The following is a 9,757-nucleotide window of genomic DNA, read 5'->3' as shown; positions in this document are numbered from 1 at the left end:
TCAAAGTCCAACACTATATTAATAAAATCCAAAGAGTTTACGGTTACAACAAAATACCGGGAAAAAATCACCTAACCTTAAATCGTCTAAAATCATAACAAACCGCTAGGTTCGAATCGCCGCAATCGATAGAATTGACAAGAAGTGCCGTATACCTAGACGCTTGTGGCGCCTACCCTTCAAATTTTGCTAAGTTCTTCATTCGGGCAGCGTTGCCGCCACCACTGATGCGTGAGCAGCAGATTGAAAAGTAGCGAATGAACGATCGTTTTTGCGTCCTTTTTGCGCCAAGTTTTGAAAACTGTATCGAATTGTTCGATTTATTAGATATAATGAAACGGTAAAAGCGGGCGATTTTCTTCAGTTGACAAGTGCATTTTTTGGAAACTTCTTTCATGTGTCAAAGTTTGCTTCCTCGGCGCAGTTGCTAGAGTTACCGTGTTTAAACAACCGGTTCCACGAACTGTCATTGTTCAACGTCAAATAATGAAGACAATGTTGAGACTGACTAAAATGCAACTCTGGTACCCCCCCAAACAGGTGGTGGATGCTCGAGCCGGCCCTGGAATGAAATCGTTCACCAAATTCAAGACCAAGAAGAAAAAGCTGGCCGACAAGATGAAGAAGATGCAATTTGAAAGGTGAGCTACCGGTGATGTGCTACAATTGAGCAGGTTGTCATTAAAATTGCAATGTTTAGGGAATACAGTCCGGCGCTTTCGGACAAGAGCGACACCGCTGAAGCCACTGAAGAGATGGATATCGCTGAGATGGATTGCCTGTCGGAAGACGGGCCTAGAAGGTAAGTCGCGACAGTGCCCGGATAATTATATACAAAGCGTGGCGCTACCAAGACTATCGTTGTTGCGTTTGAGGCTTTGCCCACCTATAGACACTTCTCACCCCCCTGTGAAATTCGCCAATTTCCGAAGCCACGCTTTGTAGAAAATTGCGCTTTCATGGGCCAGAGGATTGTGATTTTATTGGATGTTTTACAGCTTTAACTCGTCGAGAAACAACAGTCCGGGCATCAGCGACAATGAGGAGACGATAGTGCGGGGAGCCGTGGGGCGAAGGTGTAAAGCCAAGCCGAGAAGACGCGCACCGCTTGAGGAGAATGTTGAAGATTACATTGACCCGGAATACTGGACAAAGTATGAATGATTTTCACGGAAATTTTCTGGGGTCGTTTACTATGTAGTTGTTATTGTAGGGAGACGATTTGCTGTGGATCATTCTACCGCGGCCGAGGCAACGAGATGTTAATGGTGGAAGGCGAGCTGAAGCCCTGCCCAAGTCGGGTGGCCTTGTGCAAAGCCAAAGCGCTGGCTCAGAAGACAGCGACTGTTCGCGAGCCGAGCGTCAAGAGCGCGTTCAGCGACAGCAGTTCTGATTCCGGTTACGATGACTCGTCGAATCAGGGCCTTACGATGTCGCCAATTGAGCACAGCAATCGGCTTAGCGAGTCGGCGAGTCTCGCAACGATCGAAGAGGAAACGGTCAAGCCGCAAGGGTTGGATTTGATGTGTCACGAGACGATTTTCACTGATGTTAGCGAAGTGGTGCATTCGGACGTTGAGATGGCGGAGAGCAGTGATTTAGGGACTATTCCGCAGTAATACGCGTCCTCTAGTTTATTTTAGTTTAGTGTCACTTAATAGGTTTTATTTGTTGCTGCCTGACGATTATGAGGTTTGTGCTGTTCTTGTGCGTCGGCTGGTGAAATAGTTGGGGAGGGAAGGAGTCAAGGGCACGAATTTCTTGAAAACCACTTACTAGAGGGCTCTAGCGAGCGCCTTTCAAGCAAGGATAGTATAAATGTGTTCTAACCAACAGTACAAAATAATTAATAAGATAATTGCTGGATGTCACACTGTCGCCGCTCTGAGCTAGCAAGTTCAAGTGGCGGCACGGTGAACAGCTCAGCAATTGTTCGACTGATTGCTGTCTGTTTTCTGACGGTGAAACTATAATAATGAAATTCGTATTAGACAAGTTGGGTCCAAGTGTTCCATGACGTGGCACGAGTTGTTCACCATTAGCAATACGACGTTTCCCCATAGTCATTCATATCCGCCATCAGGTGTCTTGTCCGTGATCTATCTACTGCCAGCGTTCTCACGTGTTTCGTCCCTCATATTATGGAATTGTTTATCAATTAAAATTGTGTTGAAAGTTAGACTGTTGATTGAGGATGTGCAATACGAGTCGAAATTGCCGAGCCAGACCTGATTTTGTTCATCATTCCCTGATCATTTCTCAAATTGCGCCAGCAGGGCGGTTTTGATTTGGTTCTGAGCGTCTTCCTGGCATTCGCCAAATGCGCCTGAGCAAGACGTTGTTGGAAGGAACAAAGGCTTGCTTCGGCTTCTTCCAGGTAGGCGCCAGGAAGTTGGACTAATCAAAGCCTCCCTGTGCCCAAAACTGAATAGTTGAAGACTGCAAGACTTGACTAGTCCTAGCGTGTACCACCATGTAGGATAAATGAATTAATCCGTGGAGAATCTCCTACCGTTCAAAATCCTAACTATGCTTAAGTCAGTAAATGCAATATGCTGTTTGATCTCAGTGGCCCCACTTTGTCGGCGGGGCCCGAATTACATAAAATCGATGATTAAAGGAAAGCGTACACTGCGACTTCACAAGCTAGTTCGTAATGAAGTATTACTATTATGGAATTTTTATGTAAATCATTATTTTTTAATGCGAGATATTATGTATTTATGTAATTTCTATTAGTTTTAAGGATAGCCCTATAATATATATACATATTAAATTATTTTGGTTGAACTGTTAGGAGTGTAGGCAAGCGCGCGCGCTGGGGTTGTTCCGAAAAGCCAAGTCGGGTATTTTTGTAAATCGTTCGATATATGTATTAGGACGTAGATGGCGAAATTCGAAAATTTTATCTTGAAACTGTAGAGTTTGCTCGGGTTTTGCTTTCAATTTTGGGTCTTTTCTAAATTACTGTATAACGTATGAGTTTATCTGCACGGGAACATTTATGTGAGGATGGTTTGGGAGAGAAACGAACCGATTTTATGTAACAGTTAACCCGAAATCAGCCAGACATTTTCATTGATTCAGGCCGTTTTCGGTGAAATTTAAACGCGTGAACTCAATCAATTGCTCTTTTTGTTTCAATCCCCAAACCGGGCTCGGATGAACTTTTCCCTGTGGGTTTTTTTTTTCACTGTATCATTGTCGATCGGAATGTCTGGCCGGGTTAATGGTTTGGGAGAGAGAAACCTACAGATTTTATGTAACGTTTGACCCGAAATCGGCCAGATATTTCGATTGATGTGAACTTTTGCTGAAACAAAGTATGTTGTTGGAAATTTCGGCGCGAAATCCGAACCAATTGGAGCAAACCAACACTGGGAACGAGCTCTTGCATGCAAAAGTGCTGTTTTATTCGCTTAAATCTTAAAGTAAACTGGACAGTTTCAAGCAATGGCCGCGAAAGCCTCTGTTGAATCTTACCTTGTTGGGCATTTGCTTTTTGTTTGCTACAATTCCCATTAAGTCCAATTTTACAGTAAACAGCAACAACAAGAAACCATTGCTTCATGTCTATTTAGTGTTTTAGTAGTTTTTTGCGATTGGTCGATTGCATTATTAGGCCAACTGATTTTTAAAATTGACTCAATTGTTTCCTTAATGGTTATAGATCAAATAATAAACGAGTTTTTACCAGAGCAGCTGGCCTGGACAGAATGCAGAACCTTTCCCGTTCCCCCTTGCGGCAGGCGCTCAAGAAAATGCCGTCCTACTGGTTAAGTAATACTTTATTCCTATAAAACTATTAATACTTTACAGAGTGTGTTCCTGGATGAGGAGCTTCAGATCTTCAGTCAAGGGTGAGTCGGTAAGTATTGAAAACGTCTTACTTAATTAGTTAATAGCGTCGTTTCCCTGCTCAGTTTCAAAGAGTAGGTCTTGTGCAGATTCGCTGACGCTTAGCGGACGTCTGAGGAATATCACAGCGATGCCTCCGAATAAAACCGATCCTCCGCACACGTAGGTGAGAATGTCCCGGTAGAACCAGGAGTTTTCAGCCCCCTGATGCTGGCCCTGGATGATTTCCACCACCATCCCATTGGAGAGCTTGTCGACGAAGCTCATGATCCCGTAGACGAACGCTCCCGAGTTGGTCCTGGTGCCGATCAAGTCCGTGGTGATTCCCAGGCTGGAGACCAGCACTATGGAGCTGGCGGCGCCCAGAAAACACGCCACTAGATAGATGAGGTAGTTCGTGTAGAAGGGCCCGCTGCCCAGTTGAATGAACAAGCAGGCGCCCACTCCGATCATCGTGCCGAAGATGTAGGTAAGCTTTCGCCCGAATGTTTTGTTGATGGTTTCGATGGCGAAGGAGGTGAGCAGGCTGGCAATGTACATGATCAGCGGGATGATGGCTAGTGAACTGGCCACCATGTTCAGGGCTTCGTGCAGATAGAGAGTGATGAAGACTTGGGTGAGGTTGATGAACAGTCTGGAGCACATGTAGTTGAAGGCCACTTGATAGACTTGCAGATCGCCGAAGAGTTGCAGGAAGTCTGTGCGAAGTCTGGTGCCGCGCACGTCCTGGAACTCCGCGTTGCCGATGTGGTTCTCCTTGACGAACACGTGGAACAGAATGGAGCAGACGGTGCCGAAGGACATGACGCTCAGAACGACGTACTGGAATTTCTGAGCGTCGGTGTGGTCGATTTTGTTGCTGTCGTGGCCCCCGATGTGGAGAACCAACCAGGTCACCACGTAGACCAGCACGTTGGCAACCACAGTGAAAGCGTAGCGGACGGCGGTCAGTCTGGTCCTGTCGTGCTCGTTGGGGCTGATTTCGGGAATAAGCGACAGATGGGAGATTTGGACAGCCGCCCACCCGAACTGGAAAATAATGATGAACATCGAGTAGTAAAGCAGGCGGCTCCCCTTGGAGGCGTTGCCGCATTGGACGCACGGCGAGAAAATGAACGGAAAGGTGAGAACCACGCAAATTGTCCCGATTAAGTGCCAGGTTTTCCGCTTGCCATACCTGCGATTCAATTGCTTATTACTCGGAGCAGCGTTTTAATTAAATGGGTACCAACTTGCAGATCCAGAAGTTGTCGCCCTGATCGCTAAAATAGCCAACAAAGGGGGTGGCGAGTGCGTCAGCAATCTGGCCGACTAGGAGAAGAGCGCCGGCTTCCGCATTGGAGAAGTCGAGCACCAGATGCATGAAGACCAGCAGATAGGTGAACCACATGGAGGCGCACACGTCGTTGAGGATGTGCCCCATGCCGTAGGCAAGCGAGGTGAGTGCCGGCAGGCTTTGGTAAACCTCCGTATAGTCGTAAGTTGCGTCCATGATGAAAAGTCGCTGAAAGGCTGGCTTTGCGGCTTCTTCTGCACTAGCATGGTGTATCTGCTCGGCTAAAAATTCAAACCAAAACTCACGTTACTTCTGTGGCAGGTTGCTGAGGAACTTACTGCTGGCTTGTACTGCTGCAGGCGACATCGGGCGATTTGTGCCGCTTTCGCGCACAAATCACCGAATCGCGCCTTATCAAGAAAACGCAAATATTAGGATTGTTCATGCAATTGTTCCTAATCAGAGGCCTTGTCTGAGTTTTAATTCAAAATGTGATATTTCTGCGACTTCGATCGGGGCAATTAATCACGCTTTGTGCATTCCACGAATCCCAAGATTGTTTATTGTGTGCAGTGCACCTGCAGATAGACACACCAGGAATCTGGTGCTTTTTGTTGTGCAAATAATTGTGTTTCTCTCTAAATAGCTTCTGGCGTTGGAGCGGTGGCTGGTCTGTTCTTGACGTTCATCCGCCCTGATTTAGCCCTAAGGGCTAAATCAGCCAGAGGCTATGCATTTGTAAAAAAATGGGGCAACAATCACAACTCGTCTAACCTCCGATAAAGGCCTTGAGTGCGCGGAACCAGTTAAATGTCGCTGTGTGCTTAGGGATGGTTCTACAAGCTGGGACTTACCTTAAAAAACCTCTGGCATTGTCATGGTTGTTAATCACATTAAACTGAATCAAAAGTTAAAATGAAAACTCATTATTTCCGATCAACTGGATGACACACTTTGTTTTGACACTTTGACGCGACCGGCGCTGTTGCCGCGGGTCGGAAATTTTCCTGGGTTTTGTGCTTCTTCGGGACTCAAATGAAATGGGACGGTTACACTTAAACATGGGGGAAACAGGGTGGAAAAAAATTAATTGTTTTTAAATGCTGATAAATTTGCAAAAACGTGTATTAGAAAGACGGCAGCAATGTTTTTCAAGCCTGCCTAATTATTGTTACGTAAATACCTGTGGCTTGGTAATTATTGAAAACTCCGGTAACCATGGATAAATAAATAAACTAGACAAAGATAAACGGTAAATTCAACAGGAATCGTTTGAATGAATGCTTTTTCGAAATGTCAATTATTGTTATCATCACCTGTCTTTATGGTCATCATAACCTGGAATTATTAATTTGTTTACAAACTGCAATGGTGGATACTTCTTAAGAGAAATTACAAAATTTATCGCAGAAAAACACCAGGAAGAATTCACTATGGAAAATATCTATTTCGTTGATATAAATACTAGAAAAACATGCCAAAAGAGAACCGCATAGGAATGGACAAAAAACCAATTGTAACAAACACTAAAAGATATTTACAATTTTCTAAGCACCGAAGTACTTGTGTCTTTGATTCAGAGCCGTTCCACTGGAAATTTCTGGGTTTGCCGATCAGTGGCGATTAGACGATTACAGTGTAAACGGGCCTGAGACAAATTGCACTTTTTCTAAAGCTTTGTTTCTACGTGGATGTATTCTGGAGCGATCATTATTTTTAAGAACACCGTAATAAAATTATCACGCCTCGCACCAGAATTTTATAACTACACAATTAAATTTCACTGATGCTTATTTACAAGAACTTACATATAAAAGTAATACAAATACACAGTCGAGTTTAATCGAACCAACTCTCAGACGGACATTTTCTTGCACTGTATAAGCGTGATAAGCTTCCGGCACAGCTTTCGTTTCTTCGGTTTCCTGCGGTAGTTCCGCACGCAAATGTAACAAAACACAAGAGCCGCAAAGACGAAAATCGTCACCGAAAGGTCGTAATGGCTGGAGGGCTCGGCGGAGTCCACTGGCCGATTTCTCCAACTCCACTCAATGAATTCCTCCCCATTCTCCGCTCCCGAGGCATCTGCAACGAGGAGCTTAATCTAGAATACATTGGCAGAATAGTTCCCATGACTCCGACTACCGTGCGTGCTATCATTCTATGCTATTCTACGCTATGTGACCAGTTTAGTCGTACCTTTAATGGTGTTTTCCGCGTTGTCGTTGCGATTTTCAGGCGGCACATTGACCTCTTCTTCGATGAGAGCGAGCAGTTTCTGCGACTGGTAGAGATTGCCGGGCGCCGACTGATTGAGGGGCACGGGGTTCGCCCAGACCAAGTGAGGACATTGAGGCAGCGCCCGCACAATGCCGGCATCTAGATGATTCTCCAGCACTTTGGAGAACCGGTACAGTCGGTTGGTGTCCAGCCGAGCCGGCGAATCCACTTCAGCCCCTACCTGCCACTCGTGCATCTGATTGTCCTGCAAGGTAAGTCATTAAAATCATCAATCGTGCCGCGATTCTAAACTCCATTTGCTCGGTTAAGTTTATCACTTGGATTGAAAACTATTCCCTTTATGGGTTGGGTTTCTTGTTCAAATGCGTGTCTTGCTCTAGAGTTTTATAGTGAAAACTTGCCTTGAACAGTGCGGGTAGATGTGATGTGGAAGTGTACTCCAGCATGGCTTCCAACAGCCAATTGCAGCTGATTTCTAAGTGACTAGTGTCGATGCAGTTTGAATCGCCGTAAACAATCACGCGCCCGCCTCGGCTGGCTGAAGTGGTTTGTAGCAGGCCCAGGATGGGCACTTTGTACTTGTTGGGGTCGGTTTCCCCTAAATACTATAGAAACGTTGCAGAAAATGCGCGGTTGCAGTTGGTCTGGTTTCAATTTACCTCGGCCCCTTGATCGTCTAGTTCGGCCCCCAGCACGATCCCCCCGTCGGGAAACTCGCGAATGCTGTTCCCTGAAGCGTAGAACATTTCGTGATCGTTCCACTTGAAGTGTCCCGCAAAAGTGCGATCGCCCAGCTGAATGCCCCACGATGAGAGCAGCTCGTTTAGGGCCGGCAAGTTGGAACCACCTAAACACCCGCCCAGTTAAAACTAGTAGACAATCGTCTATTTCGAAGTAAACCGTTAAATTGTCGATAAAAAACACCAACCCGTATCGGGCATCCACCATTGCCGAGTGTTCTCGTCGTAGAACTTCACTTTCTCCATCACCGTCACATTGTACCAATCGGCGAAAACAATGACTGAAAGCCCCGCTTCCACGTCGCGCTTCAACTTGGCGATTTCTTCAGGGAAATACTCCTCCTCCGGATCGACGATCAGCAATGTGCCGTACTGGGAGGCGTCGAAACAGTTAAAGGACGACCCCAGAACCTCCACGTAGTAGCCGGCGTTCCGCAGGTTCTGGTACGTGTCCTTGAAGTTGGTGTGAATGTGGTCCCCATTCCAGTCCAGTGGATCGTTCTTCACCTTCAGATTGTCCCTCGGGAAATAGCCGGGCGGGTACCGCAAGTTGTGGTACTGATCCCACAGGATTCGTTTGTGTCTCGGGGGCGTAGGGATTATTTTCGCCCTACAACAGCTTGGGATTAGTAAAACCGTTAAAAGAGAGAAGGGATGAGGGCAGTGTTGGGCAAAAATTGATTTTTATTAAAAAAATCAAAAATTACTGATTTATTTAAATTAATCAAAAAATCATTATTTTGTTGATTTTTATTAAATCAATTGATAAATCCGTTTAATTAGCTGTTTTAAAGTCATTGCAATTGTTGCCGAGAAGATTCAAGCTAAGTTGTTGAATCGATTCAATACTTGTCCGAACGCTTTTTCGACGGAAAATTCTTGTCGCAACGGCCCACCACTCGTTTTCGCACGTTCATTTCAATAGAGGCTAATGTTGAAAAGTGTGTAATTTTTTTGTGTTTGTGTAATAATAATAAGTCAGTTTGAAAAGAACGCATTGGCTGGAAGAAAATAAGACAGTATTTGGCAGTTTTACATCAAAACCAGCTCTTCTGATAAGTCAGGATGCAGAGCAACTTGCAAACAGTGTAAGAAAGATTCAAGGCATCGTACAAAGACTGAAGGCACACCATGACGTTTGTAAGAGGCAACAAAACAAACAAGGCACAACAACAAATGCAAACATCGATCTTCCGCCCAACTTTTTTGAGACTGGGAGTGCTTCTTCCACCTTTACATTTCCCTCGACAAGCTCCAACTCACCTCCAGAATCTCCATCATCCTACACGCAAACAACTACCGAGTCGGCTTCCAAGAAAAAGAAACGTGAAAGCCAATACTCAATGTCCAATTTCGTTAGGCGAACTTCAGCAGGGGAAAAACATCTTATTGGCAAACAAATAGCTAAGGCCATATTTGCCACAAACTCAAGTTTTAGATGTATCGAGAACTCGGAAGTCAAGAAAGCCATTCATCTATTGAGACCTGGACACAGACCTCCTTCTCGAAAACACGGTCGCATCGAGCCTTTTGGATGAGATTTATACTGAAGAAAAGAAGGCATATTTTTCATCTCTTTCGGGGAAAAGTGTTAACATGTCGCTTGACGGATGGTCAAAGATTCACAACGAGCCGGTTATAT

At 45.2% G+C, this 9,757-nt stretch overlaps 3 protein-coding genes across 7 annotated transcripts in view; 1 reads left to right on the top strand and 2 right to left on the bottom strand.

Moving 5' to 3' along the window:
* Positions 1 to 3,698, top strand: part of LOC109542295 (SIN3-HDAC complex-associated factor) — a 7,883-nt gene extending 4,185 nt beyond the window's left edge. For all 3 annotated transcript variants that reach the window (XM_048669850.1, XM_048669849.1, XM_019911463.2), the window contains 4 exons: positions 541 to 641; positions 701 to 802; positions 999 to 1,154; positions 1,214 to 3,698. In XM_048669850.1, coding sequence (XP_048525807.1) covers positions 541 to 641; positions 701 to 802; positions 999 to 1,154; positions 1,214 to 1,619 — 765 coding nt within the window. In that variant the 3' untranslated portion in view covers positions 1,620 to 3,698. The remainder of the gene's footprint in view (positions 1 to 540; positions 642 to 700; positions 803 to 998; positions 1,155 to 1,213) is intronic.
* Positions 3,699 to 3,770: 72 nt separating this feature from the next.
* Positions 3,771 to 5,966, bottom strand: LOC109542294 (major facilitator superfamily domain-containing protein 12). The gene is made up of 3 exons (XM_019911461.2): positions 5,473 to 5,966; positions 5,091 to 5,415; positions 3,771 to 5,035 (listed from the first exon to the last, which is right to left on the bottom strand). Exons 1-3 carry the CDS (start codon positions 5,498 to 5,500, stop codon positions 3,895 to 3,897), a joined length of 1,494 nt encoding a protein of 497 aa, XP_019767020.2. The 5' UTR covers positions 5,501 to 5,966; the 3' UTR covers positions 3,771 to 3,894.
* Positions 5,967 to 6,561: 595 nt separating this feature from the next.
* LOC109542269 (membrane-bound transcription factor site-1 protease) overlaps positions 6,562 to 9,757 on the bottom strand; it is a 6,494-nt gene continuing 3,298 nt past the window's right edge. For 2 of the 3 annotated variants that reach the window (XM_019911418.2, XM_019911419.2), the window contains exons 9-13: positions 8,304 to 8,725; positions 8,035 to 8,222; positions 7,777 to 7,980; positions 7,334 to 7,619; positions 6,562 to 7,219 (exon numbers count right to left, since the gene is read on the bottom strand). In XM_019911418.2, coding sequence (XP_019766977.1) covers positions 6,990 to 7,219; positions 7,334 to 7,619; positions 7,777 to 7,980; positions 8,035 to 8,222; positions 8,304 to 8,725 — 1,330 coding nt within the window. In that variant the 3' untranslated portion in view covers positions 6,562 to 6,989. Of the gene's footprint in view, positions 7,239 to 7,333; positions 7,620 to 7,776; positions 7,981 to 8,034; positions 8,223 to 8,303; positions 8,726 to 9,757 lie in introns of all 3 variants that reach the window. The other variant, XM_019911420.2, reaches the window with a different exon arrangement.

This window comes from Dendroctonus ponderosae, unplaced genomic scaffold (assembly GCF_020466585.1).
Source record: "Dendroctonus ponderosae isolate FM_Combo_2020 unplaced genomic scaffold, Dpon_F_20191213v2 Dpon_F_20191213_9, whole genome shotgun sequence".
NCBI lineage: Eukaryota > Metazoa > Arthropoda > Insecta > Coleoptera > Curculionidae > Dendroctonus > Dendroctonus ponderosae.
Note: the sequence above shows the minus strand (reverse complement) of the source record. Positions and strands in the feature narration are given on the sequence as shown.